This window comes from Artibeus jamaicensis, unplaced genomic scaffold (genome assembly GCF_021234435.1).
Source record: "Artibeus jamaicensis isolate MK-2021 breed Jamaican fruit bat unplaced genomic scaffold, CSHL_Jam_final scaffold_3222, whole genome shotgun sequence".
Lineage (NCBI taxonomy): Eukaryota > Metazoa > Chordata > Mammalia > Chiroptera > Phyllostomidae > Artibeus > Artibeus jamaicensis.
The window spans coordinates 5,436,487-5,462,859 of record NW_026522038.1 but is presented as its reverse complement, the minus strand read 5'-3'; the positions used below and the strand labels follow the sequence as shown (position 1 = coordinate 5,462,859).

Sequence of the window (26,373 nt, the reverse complement as noted above, 5' to 3'; positions counted from 1 at the left end):
TTCAGGGAGCTTAGAATTTACTTTAAAAAGAAAGGACAAATCACATGACACTTAAACAGCAACGGTACTGTTTAAAATATAAAGTAATAGTACTAGGAATAAGGATTAATAAAACTGACAGCATAAAATACACTACAGATGACAAGAAGAGAGATTTTTCAGGGCAAGCTTCTCTCCTTTTGTTATATAGAACATGTAAAGAAAAGACCTTGGGGGAAGTCCCACCATTGCCTGGGAAATTTCTAACTGGTGAGTCATGGAAGCAGCCAAGAGCAGGGAGGTAAGGCTGGTAACCTGAGCTGATTGCCCATTCAGTACACTGAGCTGAGAGCAGAGGGTGTCCCCAAATAGGAAACAGGGACTTAGTGTATAGCCTGAGAATGGAGCAGGCACTTTGATGTAGGAAGAGTGGGCTAGTTTGCTTTTGGCTAAGTGACTCGTCATGATTCTGAAGTTTCAGATAAAAATAGGTTTTGTCATCAAAGCTCAGTGGGCATTAAGAGTTTATTAATTAATTTATTGATTCATTCATTCAATAAACAATTAGTAGGTACCTGCAGCAGATATAGAAAAACAACAAAAGATAAGCTCCATCTCCTCAAGGAATATTCTAAGGAAAGGGGCGAGACAGGTGAGTCAATAGCTACAGGGGAAAAAAAATGTGCTAACTATAACGACAGACAGACAGACAGTCACCGTGAGAGCCCTCTGCTCTCTCCCTTTCATACCAGCGTTCACTAGCACAACTCTTGCCTACACTCAGTCAAGTCCTGCACCCATTTAAACTCTACCTTTAGGCCCCCTAACTCTAAGCCTAGATGTCTCCTTCTTTATGCCTTTTCCCAAACCCCCAGATCTAGACCAGTGCTTCTCTGGGGAGCACCCCTGGCTATCACCACAGCAGGCACTCACAGAACAGCATTCTACGTGCCTACTGCCGGCCCGCACCCGCCCTGGACAGTAAGTGCAGGCAGGGCAGGGACTGCGCGGTTTCCCCCTTCGGTTTGTCTCCATGCCTATCCCTGTGTCTGGCACAGCAGTTAGTCCTCAATAAACACCTGCCTGAAAGAATCGGTTATTTATTTAATTAATTAAAGAGGAAATTTATTTTTCAAATATTCTAATATATAAATAATATATAAAAATCTTTATTGTCGTTAACTTTTTAAATTTACTCTTTTTTAGAGAGAGGGGAAGAAAGGAAGAATGAGAAGGAAAGAACAATGTGCAAGAGATACATGGTTGCCTCTCATGTGCCCCCAACTGATACAAGGGGGGGTCCCCCCAAAAAAGATTTGGAATGGTGTCCAGAATTCAAAGTGTATAGGAATATTGGAGAGACATATAAGATGTCCTCACCCCTCCCCCCAGGGGGAAGAAACGAATGGAGCCAGGCCATTGAGAGCTGTTTTGCATAGCAACAGTTCTGCAACTAACCTCTGGAATGATTATTTAACATATCTATAACCTTTAACTGGTTTCATAGATATGTTAAATAGCGGTGGCCCAGTTTTGATTCAGGAAGAAGGGAGGGGCAGAAGCCCAAGATGTAACTAGGGGCTGTGCTCCTGAGTAAGGTGCCTGCGAGAGAGCTTGGAAAAGATAGGCTCCAGGACATGAGGGGATAACTGCCCAGGTGAAAGAGAAAACCATGCAGCTTTGCCAGAATGGAGAAGAAGAAAGCCACATGCTTTTGGTGGAGTGCGGACTCCTGCAGCTTTGGTAGAAGAGGCCCACGCGGCTTTGGGATGCCCCCTTTGGCTGCGTGGCCTGGAAAGCAAGAGAGACTTTGACTGGAACTGGGTACAAAGAACTCTTGCCAGTGGACCATGAGAGGGTACCACAGTACTTTGGATTAACTCGAGATCCTGCACAGTGACACAGCTGACGGTGCCAGCAGCCTGCAATACAGACATGTGCTCTTTTCCTGATTTACGGTACCCGGAGTTGGGACAATGGGAGAAGGGAGAGCTGTGTGGGTGTAGGTGTATACCCTAAAGGACTTTGATATTTTAGTGGTGGCATTAGGCCTGAATAGCATTAAATAAACATTTTGTTTCCTTTTCACAAATCTCTGGCATTGAGAGATATCTTTCCAATTGGCGGCAGACAGAAGAGCCCAGTAGATATTAGTATTTTGTCCTTGGGAGGGGCCCCTGTTGTATAGCAGTTTTTGGCATCCCTAGGTGGGCCAAATATTGTATTGCCCCTCCCTCGGACCTCTTGTTCGGTAACACAACCGGGAACCTGGCCCACACAACCCAGGCATGTGCCCTGACCGGGAATCAAACCAGCAACCTTTCAATTGGTAGGACGGCACTCAATCCACTAAGCCATGCCATCACTTGAGAAAGCTTTAGTTATCTGGAAAATTCACTGTGTGGAAGCCTCGCTTTATGAAAATTAGGGGCAAATTACATCAGTACAAATCAATTATTCATGCTTTTAAATTTGTACACAGCAAATCAAGCAGTTTCCAAGACATTTCTCCAACCTTCAGTGAACCAGTGGTGACCAATGGGGAAAATGTGTGGTAACAGTTAAACCAAATCTGCCGAAAACCCCCCACTGGGATCTGGGCCTTCTTATGCCTTCAATCAGCGCTATTACACATTTTTAAAGCTGGCGCTTTTCTGATTCTCCATCTTCCTTTGGCAAATGTGCTTATGAGTACAAGAATGATCAGAAGACAGTTCAGAAAAAATAGAACTTAGTACTCAAACACAGCATAATCGTAAAATACCAGGACAAAATGGCAGCGGTCTGGGAATTCTGGAGGAGTTCAGAAAAACTGTCACAATCACAGCAATTAAAGTCATCATAGCATAAATGACTAAGAGAAAGTTTTGTTGTAAGAGCCACAGAAAAAGGATCTTAGCTGGACAGTTGCAAAGTGGGTAGAGATTACAGTAAAAGTAAAAAATAAATCACAAAAACGATTTATAAAGGAAGTAAAAAAAAAGGTGAAGAAATCTACTCTATCCACACAAGAACTTCTGCACAAGTGTTTATAGCGGCATTGTTCATAATAGCCCGAGGGCAGAAACAATAAAAAATGCCAATCAACTGATAGCTAGGTATATAAAAGCTATATTGATATGACATGGATATAACTTGGTAATAAAAAGGAATGAAATACTAACACATGCAGCGAGAGGAATGAATCTCGAAAGCATTATGGTAAGTGAGAGATGCAGTCACAAAACACTGCATACACCATTCCTTCTCGTGAAATTTCCCAAACAGGCAAGTCTATAAAGATAGAAAATGGATTAGTGGTGGCTTAGGGCGAGGGTTCTGGGAGGTGTTAACAACTAAAGAGTATGGAGTTTCTTTGTGAGGTGATTAAAACGTTCTAAAATTGCATGTGGTGATAGTTACATGTATCTATGAATATAATAAAAACTTTTGGACTGTATGCTTTAAATGCATGCATTGAATAACATGTGAATTATAGCTCAAAAATTTTGTTTTTTATAAATAATCTACCGAAAATAGAGTAAAATTTTAATTGCCAGGGGAAATAATACCTAACTAATATTTTAGAATATTTTGCAGGAGCAAATACATATATGCAAATAAAAGATAGGTGATCTAAATAGTTCTATGCTTAAGAAGCCAAGGGTGAAATATCATACCAAATGCTATTCTTTTTTAAATAATTATTTTATTGTTGTTCAACTACAGTCATCTGCATTCCCCCCCCACCACCACTTGCCCCCCACCCCAACCAAATCTACCTCCCTCCCTTACCAAATGCTATTCTGAAATCAAGTCTTAGTATGAAGGGGTGAAGAAGTGTCTCATTGTCTTAGATAAGCCATGGTTTCGAAACAACTCAAATACAATGGTAAAGTATAAAAAGCAGGATTCTTCTGGGGTGGGTGCTAAAGCATGCCTTATGTTATTTTTTCAGTGATTTGAAGGAGACGGCATGTTGTAAGTTCTCCTTGTTTTTATATAAGTACAATTTCCAAGCAAGAAAAAGACAAATCGGTGGAGACAGGATACAGAAATACATTCATTTCAATTTAAGTGAGCAGAACAGTCACAGCTGAATTTTAACACAGGCAAGTGCCAGGTAATTCATTTAAGGAGATAGTGGAAGGATGGATGGGTGGGTAGATGGATGGATGAGTGTATTTAGATACTGATAGTGTCTTGAGCTATTAATGACAACTCACAGCTCAGAAAAGATCATTTGAATATTTCAATATGTTGATTTGGGAAAATGGTAGGTCTAACTTAGTAACGGCATTTAAAAAACCAGGCTTGTCATATAACATCTTAAAAAATTCAACAGCTTACTAATCTGGTATAAAGAAATAAAGGAAAGGAAGAAAGAGAAAGAAAGGGAAGAAGGGAGGGAGGGAAGGGAGAAAGAAAAGAAAAAGGACATAGACTGATCTTCCAGTTTTCGAGAATGGGATGCTTCTCCTTTGAATATGGGATTTGTGTTGTGTCAGTCATGGTAAATCATTAAAAAGAATATCTCAAGGTAGGAAAGTTCTCATGGCTGTAGATAAGTATTTGTACACATTCATAAATTATTTAAGATATCTCTTCTAGCTGAAATTTGCCTTATAAGTTTCAGCTTTACTGTTATTTCTTAGGTTTGTATCACATTAATCCAAAGAAGAAATAAATTGATGACATTTACCTCTCAGTTCTGACCTATTGTAGAATGTAATACTCGACACATTATCTTCAGTCCATTTAACTGGAATATTCCACGTGTAACTAAAGTGTTTTAAAAAGAAAAATTTTACTTTTATTATTAAAGAACTAAAACATAACCAAAGTAAATATAATTAAAAGGCAATAGACAAGCATATGTTCTATGTAAGGGATCACCCAGCGTATGCACTGCAATGAATACAGTTAACACAATGTTCTCGAGTGATGAAGACAGGCTGTGTAAACTGCTTTCAATCTCCATGAACCTCTAAAACTTAGAACTTTGGGCCAAAAAAGTAGCTGAAGATAAAGATGACCATTTCAATAAAATGCCTCCAGGCTTTGGGAGACAGATATTGCATAAACGTAACATCATATAATAACACTGAGCATTCATACGTACACTTGCATGTGCTCCAATATGCTATAGTTTCTGTCAAGGAGCACAGAGCATTTTTAGAATTCAGAAAGCAATCTGAAGATGGTGTAAAGGGAATAACACATTTCAGAAACCACGCTGAAGTGATACAAGCACCATCATCTCCTCAAATTTCTCATGCTCCAAAAATCTCCTATGTAGAACCATGTGAACCAGTGTGCTAAGAAAATACCACCAGGCAAGCACAACTCAGTTTCCTCTTGATACTTAGTATTTTCTTGTGGTGGTGTGGGGGGAGAGGAGGTTACCTTTGTGTTTTGATACAATATATGTTTAACATGTTAGTCTTGAAAACTCATAAAGGAGATCTTAAATGACATATGACCCCTGTGTTCCTTGCAGCATTATTTACAACAGCCAGGATATGGAAGCAACCCAAGTGCCCATGAATAAGATGAGTGGGTAAAAAAGCTGTGATTTGCACAATGGAATACTACTCAGCCAGAAAAAAGAATGAAATCTTACCTCTTGCAATAGCATGGGTGGATCTAGAGAGTATTAGGCTAAGTGAAATCAGCCAGAGAGAGAAAGACAAAGACCATATGATTTCACTTACATGTGGAATCTAAAGAACAAAATAAACAAAATAGAAATAGACTCACAGAAACAGAGAAGAGACTGGCAGCTATCATGGGGAGGGGGTTTGGGGGGAGCTGGGTGAAAAGGTGAAGGGACTAAGCAGTACACATTTGTAGTTACAGAGAATAGTCACAGAGATGTAGATTACAGCATAAATAGGGAATAGAGGCAGTAATACCCTGGTAACTACGTATGGGGCCAGGTCAGTGGTCCCCAACCGTTTTGGCAACGGAAACCAGTTTTGTGGAAGACAATTTTTCCATGGGGGTGGAGGGGCGGAGAGAGGACTCGGGGTGAAGCTCAGGAGCTGATGCAGGAGAAGCTTCATTCCCTGGCCCACTGCTCACCTCCTTCTGTGCAGCTGGTTCCTAACTGGCCACTGACAAGTACTGGTCCGAGCCTGGGGACAGGGATGCCTGGGCCAGGTGGGTATCTGAAGCAGTGGGGGGCCACTGTGTAAAGTGCATGATTCTCTAACTGCTTTGCTGTACATGTGAAACTAGTACAGAATAATCGGCAATGTAAACTGTAATTGAAAAATAAGCTACATAAAAACAAGTTAAACGAGATCTTAACTGTCTTTTTCATTGTTTGTTCTCATATCGTCTTCTATCAATCAGAAAAATAGAGGAAATCTAGGGAGAGGAAGAGTCTGTGTCTGGGTTTCTCACAGCCGGCCTTGTTTTTCCTCGTCTGTTTAAGCCCTTAGTAGAAAATGGGGGAATGATATTTCCTATTTTCAGTATATAATAAGTTTTATGTCATTCAGGGAGAATATATTTTGCTATCTACATGAAAGAAATTATGCTTTATTTCATAGCGATTAAAATGTTTTACAGGGTTGTGTTCTTACTAGCTGTCTTGGAGGGTTCTATTGCAGTGGGATGTTTTTGGTCGCAAGTTTCATAGAACCAATATATAGGTTGCTTCTTGGCTGCTGCAGCGGACATTGTCAATGCTCCACCCTCACCGCCTGGAGTCTCTTCGTCATTTTCGTACACCCCAGATTCCACTGTGCTTTCCCTGAGACAGCCAGAACCCGAGTCTCCCTGTCGAAGGGCTGTCCTCTGGCTGCCTGAGCAAGGAAAGCCAGAACGGCCAGGGAACTTACATGCTTGGATGCAGCCCTCAGCCAGCGATGCATGGGCATGAGACTACCTTGCCTCATCTGTCAGGACCTCTCTGAAGCACTGTCCCCAGACACTTTCTTCTGCAAGATTGGCTTGATATAGTACCCTGTTCTGCCTGATTTCCCACTTCCCAGTCCTCTGCCAGTCTTGCTTAGAAACCATCCTAATGAGAGGCTATCACTTGATGGTCTGCTTTTAGGGAAGCCAACCTAAGAATGATCCCTTGTAGCTTCTCAGACAGACAAAGAGACATATTTAAAAGCCCCATCCTACCTACACATTTCACTCTTTCGCTGCTCTGCTCATTGCTGCTGCATGTAAACTACTGGTATTTCACCTCTCCTTGCCTTTCCCCAATGCCAACCTGATTGAGACAACAGAGCCCCATGCACACACTCAACTGTTTCTCCCCAAACATGGTGTCTGGGGCTGCACTGTGCCTGGAAGTGGGCACGAGTTAGACTGCTAAGGTCATGTTGAAAAACGCTGCTCTGAGGTCTGCAAGAGTATCATTAAGAAACAAAGGATAGAGGGTTGAGGCTATATAGTTTTATAGTTTTAGAATCACTTACCGGATCTAATCTAGTTGAAGCTGAGTAAAATAATAGACTATGGAATATAAAATGTCAAGCAATGGAAATGACATCAACGAAGCAATAGAGTCTCCTATATGTTATCTAAAATTCAGGACTATCAGATTTCATTTTTAAAAGCATAATTCATTCACCTTTATCTTTATATCTAACAATATAACAGGCTCTGGCAGTATTCAATATGGTCACTTTAATGGTCAATAAGGAAACTGACTGTGGCCCAGGGAAGACCCCTACGCCCACGCTCCCACACTGAGTGGCCTGTCAGAGACACGCGTTTGCCTGGCAGTGAATTCCCCCAATGGAGACCTGGATGGGGACCGCTTCTAAGAGACGGCTGAGGCCATGGTGTTAAAACCATAACTTACACCATTTGGATTATAAAAAGTTACTGGTCAGTAAGAATTCCCTAATCTTGGAATATTTAAACAGTGAGAAAGAGAAGGATGCTGTTGAGTTTATAGTGTGACTTAACCGACCACTGTCCACCTGACATGAACAAGTCTCAACTGGGAGCAGGAGGCCACCAGGGCTGGAGAAGGAACCCATTACTCTGGGGGCACGAAGGAGTACATTACAATCTAAATTTTCAATCAAGTGAAAAATACGTAAGGATGACTTTTGATATGTCTTTCTCTCACTTATTTGCTCAGGAGCAACTACCGATTTTTAACAAGTGTTCTCAACAGGGAAGCATCTGTCTCCTACGTTTGTTTTTCTACGCATATGTAATATGTTTTTTTTTTAAATGGTACAATTTCTTGACTTTATGATAAATGAGCACTAAAAATCATGCATCTATCAACCTAAATACAGTAGCTGAAGGTAGAAATGAAATATTAGAGAAAATATAAATGTTAACATAATTCCATGTTTTAAAACTTGAATGCAACTTATAGTTTTATTATTACTTAAAAAGTAATTCTAGACATGAGGTTATATTTAGTTCACTTCTAAATAATTTTTTTCTCTTCTGTGTGAAGAAGAACCCATAGCCAAGGAGCAGTTTTAAGAAATCCAATTTCTCTGTTTCACAAACAGTGTTAATGAGTCCGGCTCAAGGATCGGTGAGTGCATTAGACAGAAGGGAGCAGTCACTGTGCCGTTGGTTCTTCCAGCGGACGTTTGTTTCTCCAGAGAGAAATCTTTTTTCATTTTTAAAAATTTTTTTTATTGATTATGCTGTTACAGTTGTTCTATTCCCCCTTCTCTCCCCTCCACCCTGCACACCCCTCCCTCACCATTCCCCCTCTTTAGTTTATGACCACGTGTCTTAAGTTCTTTAGATTCTATATTTCCCATACTATTCTTGCCCTCCCCCCTATTTTCTATCTACTGTCTATGCTTATTTTCTGTACCTTCTCCCCCCTTCTCCTCCTCCCACTCCTCTGTTGTTAACCCTCCATGAGATCTTCATTTCTATGGTTCTGCTCCTGATCTAGCTGTCCTCTTAGTTTGCTTTTGTTTTAGGTGTGGTTGTTAGTAACTGTGAGTTTGCTGTCCTTTCACTGTTCATGTTTCTTTAACTTCTTTTTCTTAGATAAGTCCCTTTAACATTTCAGCGGATTTCTTTTTTCATTTTTAAATAGCAGTTTTAAATACCGCCAATCTAATTCGCTAGAACATAAAACAGTAACTATGAAATAAACAGTTTATAGTTAACAGGACAAGCAGACTTTATTCAGTTGATAACAAGTCACCTCTCTATTTCCATTCATTCTTTTTTTTAAGTTAGTATGATCTTTTTTATTATTTTTATTTTATTTTTAATATATTTTATTATGCCATTGCAGTGGAGAAGAGTGAAAAAAAGTTTTTGCCATCATGATTTTTGCTTTCCAAAGTCAACAAACGATAAAGAAGTATACACAGACACTCCCTGACTGATCTCATTTGGTCTAGGCACTCCTATTTTCTCCTTTGTTTTGGGGAGAACTATTAATTTTCGGAACTCGGAGGAGAGGACGTTATGCAGTGTCTGCAGTTCCTCTCGGCCCGCAGCGCTGCCTGCCTGGGGGCTCCAGGAGCGAGGCTGGGCGCAGGCCTCCACCGGGAGCAGCGCGGGCTTTCTCCGGGTTTCTGCAGTGCAGGTGCCAACCAGCACCTTGCAAGTAGCTAATTTAATAATTCTCAGTGCTCTTCATTCTCTGAGGTCACGGACAGAAAGTATTTTGCCAATTTGAATTTTTATAAACACCCGAGTGTGCTGTAACTGGGAATGCTGTTAGCATTCCCAAAGCTCTGAATGAGAAGCCAGAGAACAGGTTCTGTTACTTAACGCATAGAACACGTATCTCAAAGTGTGTCTGTAAAGATCTTGCATTTCTCTAGAAAAAAAAATGGCTATGAACACTATACAACAATATTCTAAAAAGAGATCGTTTTTGCAAAACGCATCTGACTGAATTCCCTGAATATTGTTTTGCTCTTTAATGAGGACTTTGAGCTCAGCCTAATCTTTGAAACATCAGCCACACCCCTCGGTGCAGCTGATCATTCCACAGGCTCTCCTATCTCCCCATAGTATTGCCGCAGCCAGTCTCCGTGTCCCACTCTTTACCCCCTGATCCGTTCTCCATAGTGCAGCCAGAGGGGAACTTTGAAAAATGTAAATAAGATCCAGCAGTTCTCTCCTTAAAGTCCTCGAATTAGCACACTGTTGTTCAAAACCTTTAACACGGTCTGCACGCCCTGCACCTGCTTTCCTTCCGGCTGCGTCTCCCACGACTCCTCCCAGCGCCTCCTGATTGCCTGGTTTTGGGGGCCAAACTGCCTGCGCTCGAGTCAAGGCTCCATCGCTTTTACTCTGTGTAACCACGCATAAAAATTTAATCACTTGCTGCCTCCACTTCCCCATCCATTGTAATAATACACCATAAATACTGTTTAAAATAGTGCCAGCTACTTAGAAAATTCTCAATGAGTGTTGCATGTTACACGTTTCATGCTCCTTTTTAACTCTGGAGCCCTCAGACACGTAGTTTTTGTTTTGAACACCCCTGATGGCCAACCCCCCACACCAATTTACTCAGCTTACAAATCACTTCCTCTGTAGCCCCCCCCCCCCCCCACGTCCTGACCTGCCCATCAATCCAGGCTCAGCCTAGCAGTGGGTACATGTGACAGGAGAGAATAATTGCTGTGAAACTTCCAAACGGAAGCTTGTTTCACAAGAGAGAAATACTTTTAAATTTTAATATCTAAAGGCTCCACCAGTATTAAATTTGGCCAATCTAATTTGCTAGAACATAAAACAGTAACTATAAAGGAAGGAGGTTACAGTTCTTAAATGAAACACTTTCTGAGACATTTCACACCCTATAACTCTTCTTCCTCATGTCGTCCTAATTGCTACTGAATAATTGATCTGTGATGATTTATATGTGTGACTATAAAATAAGGCCAATAAGACTATTAAAAAAGAGATAAAGAGGGTGAAAGGGCTTCCCAGTGGAAATCAGGCAGTGGAGATTAGATGCCACCTGAGTTGGGGTAGATGCAAAATTTTTTCCATATAAACTGTGTGAAGAAGTTGAAAGAAGGGACAATGAAAATTAGCATGGGTGAGACTGGACCATGTCCAAGGGGACCACGTCACACCGTGTAGCCCCCATGTGGCCAGGATCCAGCCTAGGAAGAGGCGCAGGTGGGTAATGGGGCTCTGGAGTGACAACCCCAAACGGGTACACCGAGGGGCTGGGGGTCCCGAGAGCCTGATTTTGTTCTCTCCAGCTGGGAGTGGTTGGCACTTCAGAAACATATATAAAAATAAGCATTCAGTTACACATAAAGAGATAAAGTATGAAGACTTTTGTACGAGTAGCATTTATACAAGGATGATAAACTGAAATCATCAGTCATGTTGTACATGTTTTGTCAGCTTCCACATAGTTCAGATTTTCAAAAGTCTGGCAAACTAGAGGAAATGACATATTTGGTTTGTAATTTTAATTGGAATTCTTAGAATACCTTAATGCACAGTTGTATTTGTCTAGATAGTTCCGACTTTGTAGTTAAAGGTATGATTCTTACTACATTGAAAATGTCCAAGAAATTCAATATACTATATTTATAAATTTTGATTTTTTAAATTCATAAAATGTATAGGAAAGTTTTTTAAAATTTTTTTATACTTTATTTATTTATTTTTAGAGAGAGAGGAAGGGGGGTGTCACAACCCAGGCCTGTGCCCTGACTGGGAATCAAACCAGTGACTCTTTGGTTCGCAGAACGGTGCTCAATCCACTGAGCCACACCAGCCAGGGCTAAGGTTTTTATAATTAGATTTATAAATCTGTGTCTTTAGGTGTTTGTATTTTGAAATTATAAGTAGAATTTAATAAAATTTTAAGTGATGTTCAAAATTTTCTTATAAGTGATACATGCAAGAGAATCTGAGTTTGTAATTGCTGTGTAAGTGCTCCAAAAATTTCATTTGTACAATTAGTAAGCAAAACATCCTTAAGCAAAATCTAGAGAAAGGATTGTTGAAAAGCCACAGTCTCCTTCTCCATGTTTCCCACAGGCCAGTACTTCTTAGAAGCAACGTCTTTTAAATGCTTCTGGTTTTTACTCTTCCAATGTCTAACTCCATAACTCGACACCTCTATTTTTTTATAGTATTTATTAACTCACCCAAGAAAGAGGGTGATTTAGTTCCTTATATTACTTCCTCATCCATTCCCCTTTTAACAGTCAAAATCTAATAAAATAAAATTATTATTATTATTAAACTCTCTCTAGGTTATAATTTTTCCTTTAAATAATATACTCATTCTGCTGTTTTTGTTTCATAAATGTGAGTATTGCTCCTCCTTCTAACTGCAAAGAAAGGATTTCTCTTGTGGAGTACTGGTAATAAACTGGCTGTGGGGAGAAGTGTATAGTTATTTCGCTGATTTCCATGAACTCACATTATGACCAATTATTCCAAGGTACCAGCATGATGTTACTGCGTCAGGATTGGAGCCGGCTCCAGCACTTGCCTGAATTAGTGTTCCAGCTTTCTCCCTCTTCCAGCTCCTTTCTCATGTCAGCTTTTTTCCTTATTACAATGTTGACTATTTATATTTACAGTCTACTCTGCTACCATAATAAGATTTCTGTATTTGTTATCCATTGGTTGATTGTAAAAGTTAAAAGCCGATAAATAACACTTATGAAATTATACTATATGCATATTATTGGACAAGTGTGTTGGAGGTATACAAGGTCTGTCTAGAATATATTTAGCTTCGTAATATGAAAAATAGAGACATTTATTAAAGAAGATACAAGATACAAGAAACATTGCACTTAGGACAATGACTCAGTCCCTTTCGAAGCAGGCACCTTGGGACCTCGCACAATTCTTCTAATCACCATCAGCTGCCCCATTGTATTTTCCTGATTCTCACTGACGATCTGAAATCTCTTCCCTTTCAAAGGTGATTTTAGTTTTGGGAAAAGCCAGAAGTTGCAGGGCACCAAATCTGCGCTATAGCGGAGCTGAGTTCCCTGGGTGATTCAATGTTTCACCAAAAAACTGCAAGAGACATGATGTGTGAGCAGGCGCATTGTCTTGATTAAGCTGTCCATCACCAGTTGCCCACAGCTGCGGCCTTCTGAATCATCCAAATGGTTTCTGCAGAGGAATGTTCAAGCTTCGTGCAAAGTCTGATGCAGATTCACAGCTCTACTTGCTAAGTCATTTTGAATGTGATGGCCACACAGTACACATGCTCACTCAATGGTGTCTACTGCGCCCACTGACCAGTACCGTGAAGTCATCATTGCTCATGTGTGTGCGCATTCCAGTCCACTCTCCTTGGCTGCCAGGTTACACTGAAGTCCAGAAGTCATTCCTGTTATATTAACAATGGCTGGACTTTTTCCAGACAGACCTCCTATGTCCTTCTCTACAGTTTAATCCCATGGCCAAGAGTTAAATAAATAAGATTTCCCTAAATAAAATCTTTAAAAAGAAAAAGTAAATAGCCCTGGCTGGTGTAGCTCATTGGATTGAGCACAGGCCTGTGAACCAGAGTATCTCAGTTCAATTCCCAGTTGAGGCACATGCCTGGGTTGCAGGCCAGTTCCCAGCAGGGGACTCACGAGAAGGTAACCATACATTGATATTTCTCTCCTTCTCTCCTTTCCTTCCCCTCTAAAGATAAATAAATAAAATATTTTTAAAAAGTAAATAAATTTTAAAAATCTAAAAAAAATAATAACTAAGATTTCCCCTAACATCCTAACATAAGGGTCAAATGGACTCTTTTTTCTTATACCAATGGCATGAAATCATTCTACCTGCTTAATATTTTTAATCACAATTTTTACATATAACTATTTATTTATCTCTTTATAGTCGAGCAAAATGACGGGCCTTCATCAACTCCTCAAGTGATTCCATCCTCCCAATCACTCTTTCTCCAGATCACCCACCTTACCCCGGTCACCTGCTGTGGCTCAGGGCCCTGAGCCCCCTGCATCACTACCGGCCTGCTTTTCCCTTCCTGGCTTTCTTAGGTGGGATGCACTATTGCCCGGACCTCATTTCATCTTTTATTGATGCATTCATATTTTTCCTCTCCTTCTTCCAAACCTCCTGGTGTACACACAGTCTTAGTGCCTCAGAAGAAGTGCTGTGTGGAAAGCATTTTCTGGGACTGCCTGTCTGAAGACATTTTTACTGAGTTTTCTTTGCATTTGGTTTAGTTTCACTGGGTAGAGAATGAGAACGGGTTGAAAATACGCCGCGTCTCACCATTTTAGACCATTGCTCCATTTTTTTCTTGCAAAAATGTGTACTCAATGGGGTCTCTTCGTCAGAATCCTTGTGTCTTTTATTATTTCTCAATATAACTCAAGTTTCTCTGTTTTCCTTTTATGGGAGACTTTTATTAGCTGGCAGTTAGACTTTCCATATTTGTCTTCTCTATCCTATTTGCCAGTTCTATGTGTATTATTAGTCTTATATTTTTAGAAAATGCCCCAAATTTCTTTGGTCTATTACATATTTTTACAATCCAAAACTTAATCTTCTAGAGACCTTTTGTGCTCTCGTTTTGTCTTTTAAAAGTCATCTTCCTCTTAGGTAGTGGCTAGAATAAGGTCTTTGGTCTCTTACTCTATTCCATAAATTTATTCTACTCCTCAATTATATTTCTTACAGAGACAGGTGTTATGTTTGTCCAGGCGGGATTTTATCCTTTATGATTTTAGATTCTTTTCATGTGTTTTTTAAATCCTTGATCATCCATTCATATTTTAAAAAGGACAAAATTGATTATTCTTAGTGTCTGGGATGTAATCACTCTACTGTTGAGAAGGGAGTCACACACACACATTTTATTGATTGATTTTAGAGAGACAGAGGAAAGGAGAGAGAGAGAGAGAGAGACATTGACTTGTTTCTCCACTTATTTATGCATTCATCGGTTGATGCCTGTATGTGCCCTGACTAGGGATCAAATCCACAGCCAAGCATATGGGGACAATGCTCTAACCAACTGAGCTACCCGGCCAGGGCAGGAGTCACGTTTTTTTGACACTGGCTTCTCTAATGAACACAAGTTCATTGGGAAGTCTGACTGGGAGCTCTGTGCATCAATGAGGGGAGGTGGTGTCTCCACCCATCCATCCTACCATAACAAGGGAAGATTTACTCTAGCATCTCAACCTAAGGGAAATCCTTAGCTCTCCTCTACGAAATCAATTTCTTTAGACCAAAAGAAAAAAAACCCTCTGGAATTTTGCCTTGAGTCATTGCCAGACTTCTGAGAGCTCCGTACAGAAGGAACGTTGGCAGTAGATAAAGGAAAAGTGGAGGGCACGTTCTGAGGGCACAATGACCTGAGTCTAGAATTCAAACGAGTTGCCTATTTCCAGCCTCATTTCTCACTGCTGCCGCCAACTCTTCACGCTGACACTGAGCCCAGAGCCTGTCTAGGGAAAGGGACGATCAGCTTTCACTTACACCGCAAGTCTCTTTTCACTGTTTGCATCTTCCTTAGTTTGTCTTTTGTCAATAGGTCTCCTTCTGTTTTCCTTCTTCTAGAATGCTCTGGTACATGGAGCCCCTTCCCTTTCCTTTCCTTTCTTTTCTTTTATAAGTTTCTTTCTCCCAGCACTTCTATCTCTTTATTCAGTGATATCTGGGAAGAACAGGACCTTGATGCATTTTGAACCTGGAGACCACTGAGCTATTTTTAAATGCCTTCGTTTCCCTAAAGACACCATACTTTTATATTATTCCCCGATCAGTCATGTACTGAAGAGCAAGATCTAAACAAATGGCCATTATTTCCATCAAATTTCTGCTTTTCTCTTGAAATGCATTATAGACCCTTACCCAAGATCTGAAGGTGGCTGAGAAAGATCAGCTCCTGCGTCCAGTAGGAAGCGTTTCTGTGTGATGGCACTCCTATTTTCCACATTAAGTACAGGATAACCCATCTGGGTGGTCCATGTGTCCATCGCTTCTTTCACTGGTAGATTACTTGCCTAGGATTTAAAAAACATGGGATAAATAATCAGGTAAAGGAGTGATTGGTAAATCATTTGTTGATAAAACAAAGAAATATTTGGGTATATACTCCTTACCTCTTCAAGTGCTTCCCAAAAATCGGAAGTTTTTGCATTCTTAAATTTGTATTTTTCCAAATAAGCCTGTATGTGAAAGAGAACACGTTCTTTAGGAGTCACTGTTTGCTTTTCTCGTGCTTTCCCAACATGACCTGAACCCCCTGGACATATTTCCCTGAGAAGTATAATGTAGCAAGTGTACCTGGAATGAAGATCAAATGATATACTGTATGGAAAACACTGTTAACCTATAAAAACACTGCACAAACAATAACTTACTTGTAAAGCATAAGAAATATTTGTTCTTATTAATGAGATAGAGTTTTTTCATCAATGGAATTGTGAATTTCATTTTTTCAGGATAAGCCATAGAAGACACTTACAGGGAGTCAAGTGTTCAGCAGTCAACAGTCCCTAACATTCCCCATCTACTCTGCAGGATGACCCACAATTCTGTGATCTTCACTCAGCGGTGCTAACCTGGCTGCACCTACTGGCTGCATTTCCTACCTTCAGTTCTGGTGGTGTTTTCTCATCGCAGACACTGTATGACCCCATCACACACATGAAGGATGAAGTGATGTGTGGACATAAAACAAAGGAGCTTGGCTCTAAGCCAGGGCTCAGCAAACTTTTTCTGTAAAAACCTACACAGTAAGGATGTTAAGCATTGTGGGCTGTAAAAATCTCTGTTGCAGTCACTCAGCCCTGCCTCCATAGCCGAGAAGCAGCCATGAATAATATGTAAATGAACGGGCACTTTCAATAAAACTTCATTTACCCACACTGGTGTTTGAATTCCCCATAACTTTCATGTGTCATGAAATAGTCCTCTCTTCCAGATTTTTTTTAGCCATTTAAAAATTTAGAAACAATTTTGTTTGCAGGCCTTACAAAACTGAGTGGTGGGCCAGAGGGTGCCCACAGGCAGTAGTCTGCAGACCCCGCTGCACAGAAATGAGTATGCAAGCTTGCAAATAACGATGATACCGATGGTGGGAAAACTGGGGAAATTATTCAAATAAGTCTTCACTCTTCAAATATTTTTAAAATACACATTTTTAACTAGAAGACTTCCTTTGTAGGCAATTCTACTCACGAAAATCTCTGTACATCGGAGTTTTCAGATGTCATGAGACATCTATCTCCCTAGAGAACACTCCCTGTCTTCTCCCAATCTCAAACTGAGCCCACTGGTGCTTCCCCAGGACCCTTGCACGGCTCCCACTGCATCACCCCCGTTTCTCTCTAGCACGGTCCCGCTTACAACCTGGGCGTCTTTGACAGAGACAGAAGCTTCCTTAGTGTTCCTTCAGCTTCCAAAGAAAATAACTAGTGGGTGACTTTGCACATATAATTTTCACTGTAAGTTGCTATAATTTTTAGGAGGTGCCATACCTAAGTCACATTAGCTTCCAAATCCCTCTGCTTTTTAGGCATGGAGAGATCAAACAGCATTAGCAGACTGCTCCACAGAGCCTGAAAGGGCCCCGCCAGTCTGGACTGCTGCCTTCAGACTTGTTCTGAGTCAGCCCTGCCACCAGAGGGCAGGCAAAGGAAGGGAGAAGAAATTTCAGGTATTCATTCCAGAGTTTGCAGAAGTCACTCATTTTATCTTTTGTGTTGGTTTTTCACTTTGAAAATAACACTTTCTGTTCTTTTTTTAAAATTGTTGTTCAGCTACAGTTTTCTGCCTTTCCCCCAGCCCCCCCGCCTCGCTCCCATCCCCCCCCCACCACCACCACTATTATTGTCCATGTGTCCTTTGTACTTGTTCCTGCAAACCCTTCCCCTTTTCCCCTGAAATTCCCTCCCCTCTCCCTTCTGGTCAATGTCAGCCTGTTCTCTATTTCAGTGTCTTTGGTTGTATTTTCCTTGTCTGTTTGTTTTGTTGTTTAGGTTCTTGTTAAAGGTGAATCGTATGGTATTTGTCTTTCACTGCCTGGCTTATTGTACTAGTAATTATAACCATAGATATCTGTTAATTACAAATTCTAGTAAATAGTAGCTTCTTGAAATTAATTTGGAGGAGTTTACTAGTATTTTCCCAATGTCTTGAGCTTAGAAATGAGCACTATTGCAACTGGAAGGGACCTTACATATTATTTAATGTACCTCCCATATTTTGAGGGAGGGGCAAAGGAAAATGGTGATTAAAGAGGTAAAGAAATTTGCCTGACATTACTCTGTAAAGAATTCTGAATCCTGGACCAGTTTGTGTGGTTTTCATCACTATAGTTATTGTTGCTTTTTAAAATTGCATTTGCTTGCTTCTATTGATCTAGAGGCTAAATGAACATTTATATTAACAGGTACTCATTTTGGACACACAGGGGGCCCACAGCCATATGAAAAGATGCTCAATGTCACTAATCATGAGAAAATTGTAAATGCAAACCACAATGAGATATCACCTCTCACCTGTCAGATGAACATCATCAGTTAATCAACAAACTACAAGGGCTGGTGGGGTTGTGGAGAAAAGGGAACCCTAGTGCACTGTTGGTGGGAGTGCAGATTGGAACAGACACTGTGGAAAACAGTGTCTTGAGGTTTCTCAAAAAATTAAAAATGGAACTGCCTCATGACCCAGCAATTTCACTTTTGGGTATATATCTGAAGAAACCCAAAACACTAACATAAAATAATATATGCAATGCTATGTTCTTTACAGCATTATTTACAATAGCCAAGATATGGAAGCAACCCAAGTGTTTGCCGATAGATGAGTAGATAAAAAAGCTGTGGCACATATATACAATGAAATGTTACTGGACCATAAAAAAATGAAACCTTACCATTTACGACAGCATGGATGGACCTAGAGGGTATCATGCTAAGTGAAATAAGCCAGAAAGAGAAAGATACATACTATATGATTTCACTTATATGTGGAATCTAAAGAACAGAATAAATAAATGAAGTTGGAACAGACGCACAGATGAGCTCAGACTCAGAGAGCAGACTGATGTTTCGGAGGGGAGGGGTTTTGGGGAAGCGGGTGAAAAAGCTGCAGTGATTAAGAAGTACAAATTGGTAGTTACAAAATACTTGCAGAGATGTAAAGTACAGCATAGGAAACACAGTCAATAGTACTGTGACATGTGTGGTGCCAGGTGGGCACTGGCGATATGGAGGAACACTTTGTCAAGTGTATGATTGTCTAACCACTGTGCTGTACACCTGAAATAATACAGAATAGTATTAAATGTAAAAAAGGTACTCGTTTTATTTTGTCCAGATTTGTACTTCTGAATGAATGTTCTACACTAAGAAATGTTCTTCTTCACCTTGAAAGACCACAATTCCAGTAAAAATTTCATGGCAACCTAGGTCAACTAATAGCAGCCCCTCAGGAAAGGAAACAACCATTTCTATTACCAGTATCACAGGACAGGAACAGACATTTTCCAGCTGAGCCATTCCTGTGTTATCAAGGGTACTGCTGATAATGAGGAGAAAAAGAAAGGATGGATATATTTCTGAGCTTCTAAACATTTCTTGACCATACACTGTTATGAAGGCCCTATTGTCTATGATGCTTTTTCTCTGTATGAGCACAGCCTTAAAGAGTTTCCCACTGGTGGTTTTGCTCTTATTCCCCCTCACTCCATTCCTGCTTTGCTAATTTGTGCTTGGGGAAAGGTGATGAGCAGGAAAGAGAAGAGATGGCTGGCCGGCCACCCCAGAGTTAGTGCTGCCCCTGGTTAGCTAATGAAGAGTCGCTTTTGGCATAAAGTCAGTATTTGCCAGGGAAAGATCTCAGACAATGGCAGGCAGTATGATGATAACTCAAGGTAAAATCCTGTTTGGAACCTCGAACTATGTGAAGGGTAGTTCCAATTGGTGTGAGAGTTTATTGAGGCTTATTGAGTGTGGCCTTGTATACTATTTTCAGATTTTAGCTAGTGCTCGTAGATTGAAGGAAAAGAGCTACTGTGTTACAGGGGGGGCTATTTTTATTTGTTGGTAAATTCACTTCATAGCACTATAATAGTATGAAACGTGAATTTCCATTTTTCTATTCAGCTTCTGGTGCCATCTCTAATCACAGTCAGGGTGAAGGAACACAGTTTTAACTTTAGAAATATTAGTTTTAGACAGGACTGGGTTTTTAACTAATTATACAGCAGATCCTGAGCTAAAGAAAGTGCAACACTATTATTGAATGATTAGAGTAGTTGCTCACTTGTAAAAACTCTCAGTACTTCTCCAAAGAAGTTAACGTGAAACAGCATTTAATTTAGGGTCAACTTTGGAGAGTCCAGGAATGTTTTGTCCATTAGTTTAATTTGGAATAAAAATGATGCAAATGGATTCTAATTTAATTTTTTAAAGGAATTGCCTGCTTATTTCTGTGTTACTTATCATAGACTATTCACTCATTCATTCCAGAAACATTCTGGGGATCACCTAACACAGGTAAAGCATTCTACTAGGCACCGGGGCGCATGCACAGATATGGATGGGAGAGTTCCGCACTAACGGTGCCTACACTGAGCACGGATATGAGGAAATCTGAGTCTGAAGCGGATGGAAAGCTTATAAGACTTTCTTTTTTTTTTTTTTAATTTTTATTTATTTATCTTTAGATGGGAAGGAGAGAGGGAGAGAAACATCAATGTATGGTTGCCTCTAGTGCATCCCCTGCAGGGAACTGGCCTGCAGGGAATTCACCTGCAACCCAGGCTTGTGCCCTGACTGGGAATCGAACCGCGATCCTCTGGTTCACAGGCCCGTGCTCAATCCACTGAGCTACACCAGCCAGGGCAAGACTTTCCAATGTACACATAAGAACAAGCACATAGCCTCGCCCTTTCCACCTAATGTCCACACAGAATACCTTATTAATGGACAGAAGGAAAAGGTACTGATGGACTCCCTGAATATTTGCTAAATCTTAGCCTTACTTCTTACTTTAATAGTCACCTGGGAATTTTTGTATTGGGTAGAAGGGGACCATATATATCCTTTGGGGGCAGTATAGACAGTACTAAATGCCACACAGGCAGACTTGGTGGCAGTGAGAGTTACAGGAACCACCATCCCGTTACTCTTTGGGAAGGCTAGCAGGGCCGCTGATCTGACCTGCGGTCTGCTTTACCCACTGGGCCCCATCAGCGCTGCTCTGCCTGACTACCTGGGACATCTGAGCAGGGCGGGGGCAGTGGAAGGCAAACACTAGGAAGACATTTCCATCTCTAGGCTGCAGAGGGGCCAACCTGCAGACAGGGTTAGGGACACGCTGGAGCTACTTCGGTAATATAAGACCCTGAGAGAACTGGCTTAGAGTCTGCTAGAAGAACAAAATGAACCCAAAACATCTAATGACAGTAATACAATTAAGTGGGATATGTGAAATGCTTTAGAAAGTTCACTGTCATCTCCATTTCCAAAAGGAAGCAGGCTCTTTTTATTCACTGACTCCATCACAATAGGGATGTTTATATTAACCATTTTCAAATCCAGTAGTAAGGAAAAAGTCTCTCTAAAAATTGTAAGCGAAGACTTTAATAGATAGGTTTATATTTTTCTATTATGTAGCTATGGACTAAATTCATCCAGTAGAGCCCTAATCCTCCATGTCAACGTAATCGTATTTGGAAATGAGGTCTTTGGGAGGCATTTAGGTTTAAATGTCTCAGCCACCTGAGGACCCAGTGAGAAGGCAGCCATCTGCAAGTCAGCAAAACAGATCCCTCCAGAATCTGAATATGCCGATAACTTGATCTTCGACTCCTCAGCCTCCATAACTGTGAAGAGGTAAGTAAGTGTCTGCTCTTTAAGTCACCTAGTCTGTGATATTTTGGTGTTTTGTTATGGCAGCCCCAGCAGCTCCACACACATTAAAAGATTAACAAACAACAACAAGGAAGTAATCTGTTTAAAATTCTCCATGAAACCCCTGCCACATGGTAATTACTGATAGCATGTAGGCACTTAGCTGGATAGAAAATTACTTTTTAGTGTTTAGCTATGTTATTTATCCTTGAGTAAGGAAAGAAAAAGTAAAAAAAGAACTGCCCTTAATTAATCACATACCTAAATTCATCAGCCACATGTCAGTGTAATGATATTTACTTTTAATATCATTAAAATGCTAAATCATACCTGACATCCTTTTTGAAAGTTCTCTGATGATATCCAGTCTTCAAGCATTCTCAGAATGGAAGCTCCCTATGATGAAAAAAATGAGAAATTAAACTAATGAAAAACACATATGGGATAAATATCAGTAATCACTATTGTGACTAGTATTTCATGATCATATTTATGAGACTTCTTGAAGATAATTCTGGTAAATTATATGGTTATAGTTTTATGATTTTAGGGTTATAATACCACTTGGCACACTCCCTGTATCTGTGTTTCTGAAATAACTTAAAGGTGAAGAGAAATATATAAAATGGCCAGCATTTCAGCGACTTGAGGTTCAAGTAATTACTGCACTTCACCAAATAAACCAGCAGAGGGGGCTTTCCTAATGAAGGAGGAAAGTTAGAAATACTGGGCTCTTTCATGAATAAGGAAAACAGTTTCAGGATAAAATTTTGGCTGTTTATACTTAAATAATTGAAAAAATACATTTAACAGAAGGAAGCATATATGTGAGATATTATCTTGTCAAATAGTTTAATATACATAGATGTATAATTTAGGTATAAAATCCTTTCTTCAAAAGTGATTTATCTCATGGGGTTTTCTTCAGTCTGAAGAACCTGATTACTATCCCTGCTGTCTACATTCTTTTCCCTTTTGTAATATTAGGACTAGCTTCTCCTGTTAATAGATTTTTTAAATCAATTTTTTCAAGTAACTGGCCAGAAAAACATTTAAGTTAGTAACTTTTACTATAACTTGTTTTTGTCCATAGTAGGAGGATTATAAATATTTATTTATTTTAGGCTTAATATCTTAAACCCATGGAGTATCCAGGATTCAGGAAAAAGCTGATTCAATAAATATAAACTTGACCTTGTGAGTTATTAGCATACACTAATAACTCTGATTTGGAAACTTTCATTTTAACAGAAGATGAAAAAGCATCATTGACAATGTGAAAACAAAATAAATAAAAGAAGCCTGAACAATGCCATAGCAATAATATGAGAAAAAGACCAAAAAGATGATGCTACATATTTCAAATACTAATATGCATACACATACATATACACATACATATATAAAGCTCCCCCCCACCCACTGAAGTCAATTTTTAAAAAGGGTTTATTTTATTCTCATTCAAGAAAGGAGGGCAGGGAGCAGAGGGGGATCGCAACCTGGGCATGTGCCCGCCAGAGCTCGCGCCAGTCAACTCTATCTAACATCGACTTCAGTAATTATAATGTTTCGTCTTCTATGAAACTTTAAGTATCACTCAGAATAACAAAATGTGCCAGTTTTCTGTGGCTTTTGAGCAACTTCATATAGTGGGTAAACTCTGAGGCCGAGGTGGGACATGACAGAATGATGCTGCGCTCAGGCATGACCGTATTTTGAGGAGAAGTTGCAGGAGATATTGAGAGAGAAACGAGGTAAACCTGTGGGTCTCCACAGATTTTTCAGCACCTTCCCACAAAATTATTATGGACAAAAATGCCTCATTTACATGCTAACAAAGCCATCGTTAAATCTTATCTAAAAATAGATACAAGCAATTCCTCAAACTGAGTTGGATTTAAATGCCTATTAGCAGCACTGAAGGGCTCTACTGTAAAAGGTGTCCAATACATGGCATTTCACATCAACCACACAGGCAGAAAAAGTTTTACTGTCTTTTAAAAAATCAAAACGATTTTAAATTTGATGCTTCAAGTTGAAATGTCCAATTATCAGCATGAGAGCTCTTATAAACAAAAGTAGAAAATTTTTTAAAACTGTGATTCAAAATCTGGGCACAATATCAGCACTGCTCATTTCCACCGAAGAACACAAGCCACTGAATATGCAACACTCAGAAAACGTTCTACACCGTTCTAAAGCTCTTTAACAGAGTATGACCGTCTTACCATCACTTTTAGGCATTTACTAAAGAAAAAGCACTGAGCAGGAAGATATTAAGAACAACGCCATATTTTCCTCACCTTGCTGTAGGATATTGTATCAAAAGCAGATGTTATTTCATCAGGGTTTGACACAGTGACAACAATCGGGTGTGAAGACATCAGAGAGTCATCCTCCTGTACAGGCAGTACATCTTCAAGCAGCATTTGGTCGAGCTAAAGTGACAGAATGAACCCGAGAAAGATAGTACTTTCTTCATACTGATTCATGTAGCAATGTATCATGTATATAATGTAAATTGGGGGAAATAAATACAAATGACTCAAAATATTTAAAACAAGCAGTAAGTGTTCAATTAGTCATGTTGTACACTAGTTGGCCTGTACAGATTATATTACCTTCTCCTCTTTCATTCTGCCTCTGTATTTATTACGGGCCCAGAGGACATGAGCACCTGTGAGTTCTGTCTCTGGTACTTCTGCGTGACTTTCAAACAGGTGCCAAACTTTCCAAGCCCTGTGTCCACATCTGTGCAATGGGAATATGATATCATTGCACAGATTTGTTCTGAGATTTAAGTGAGGAGGCAAGTCAATTTGTCAAAAATTGACATTTGGGTTAAAAAAATTTTTTTTGTCAACTAATCATTAGAACTTGGATGACTCATAATTAATGAAAGAAAACATAACCTTTGCTTTAGTTCTCATTAATAATCATCTTTTCATTCCAGTCCTGTTTTCTCAGCAAAACAGGCTCGTTGAGCCATCTAGTCCGATAGTCAGGCTTCCTTTTTTCCATTTTTCAGTTTTTCCATTTTCTTGAACATAAGTGTAAACAAGTTCCTTTAACTTTGACACGGGGAAGGGTGGCATCTACTTTTTAGAACTGCGCAGCCGGTTTAAAGAGCCAACGCATGGGAAGCAGCTGGCATGGCACCGGGCATAGGGGAAAACCTGGCACAGCTGCTGTTATTGCTTTGATTCTTTATCAGTTAGACTCCCAAATCTAACTCTGTGAAATCACTACTAAGAAAAAAATCAAAAACTGTATTGGTCTTACTGAATTAAAAATATTAGTATACATTATCTGATTTCATGGTCTCCTTTTCAATAGGAAGGTACTATCATCAATCAAGTTAAACTGTGAGGAGTTAAGAGGATAAAGTTTTCAGATGAGGACTTAGAACTACTGAGCTTCCACTCGAGGTTACAGAATATTAGAGTAGTGATTGCCAATCCACGTCATTTTGACTGGAACTTTAACTCCCTCTGTCCCTGTAAAACACTTAGTTAAGTAGACAGGATCTGGTTCTCAGTGTCGGAACACTGGGCTTTAGTCTTAGTTATGCTGCCGACTGTGTGACGAGGGGAAGACACACAACCTTCCTGGTCATGAGGGTTTCACCTGTGAAATCAGGTTCCACTATTGGGGTGCTTACCAAGCTCTCTCACGACACATCTCTTTATTTATCTGTCCCCTCTTAATCTGGGCACTTTTTAAGGGCAGAAATTTTTATTCAGTTTTGGGTTTTTCATAGTGTTAACTGAATGAGGAATGAATGAATGAGTTGAATCATGTGATTAAATTTCATTTAGAACTGCATACTGAATTTTTCTGGAATTTAAATGGTGTTTTGAAACACTGAAATTGGAATGTTAAAATATTATGTATTATATAAAAATATACATAATACAGAAATAAAAAATGTTTTGATTTCTAATAATAGCTTGACTTAAGAAGGGTACCAGATTACTTTATAGAAAATAAAAGATAAAATGTTGTTCATTTATAGAGCTTAATTTCAATAAATTATGAAATCAGGAATTTTCAGAGTAGATGAGTAGTTCCAATTAAGGGACTACATTTCTGTCCCCCAGGGGCCATCTGGAAATATGGAAGTCGTTTTTTTTGTTTTCACACCGGAGTGGGAGGATTACAGGCAACTGGTAGACATGGGCCCAAAATGCTGCTAAATATCGTGAGACACAGGACAACAGCCCACAAGGAAGAATTATCTGGCCCAAAATAGCAATAGTCTCATGGTTGAAAGCCCTGATGTAGATTAAACTAGTAAAGAAACAATGGTTACAAATTAACTTTTTCACTTTTTAAAGTAGTGGGACCTAAGAGCTTCAAGCATTTGACACTGTCTTTTTATTCTGTCCAGAAGAGGGCAGTAGTCCATGCAGTATGCAACTGTAGTTCTCTCCTTTCACACATCTACACTTGACACTTTCATACATGCAAATAGATAATAATACTTTTACTACCTAAATACAAATGCCAAAAACTCTAGCTTTTCAGAAAGAAATATCTGCAGAGTTCATAGAAGCCTCCGTCACAGGCCCCTCAAGGACACAGGGTATGATAACAATAATTGTAT

At 39.7% G+C, this 26,373-nt stretch overlaps 1 protein-coding gene across 1 annotated transcript in view; it reads right to left on the bottom strand.

The window, feature by feature from the left end:
* ENPEP (glutamyl aminopeptidase) overlaps nucleotides 1-26,373 on the bottom strand; it is an 89,640-nt gene that overhangs the window by 26,802 nt on the left and 36,465 nt on the right. Inside the window, exons 7-11 of the mRNA XM_037156260.2 lie at nucleotides 24,071-24,205; nucleotides 22,098-22,163; nucleotides 16,005-16,070; nucleotides 15,754-15,905; nucleotides 4,661-4,740 (exon numbers count right to left, since the gene is read on the bottom strand). Of these exons, the coding sequence (XP_037012155.2) occupies nucleotides 4,661-4,740; nucleotides 15,754-15,905; nucleotides 16,005-16,070; nucleotides 22,098-22,163; nucleotides 24,071-24,205 (499 nt within the window). The remainder of the gene's footprint in view (nucleotides 1-4,660; nucleotides 4,741-15,753; nucleotides 15,906-16,004; nucleotides 16,071-22,097; nucleotides 22,164-24,070; nucleotides 24,206-26,373) is intronic.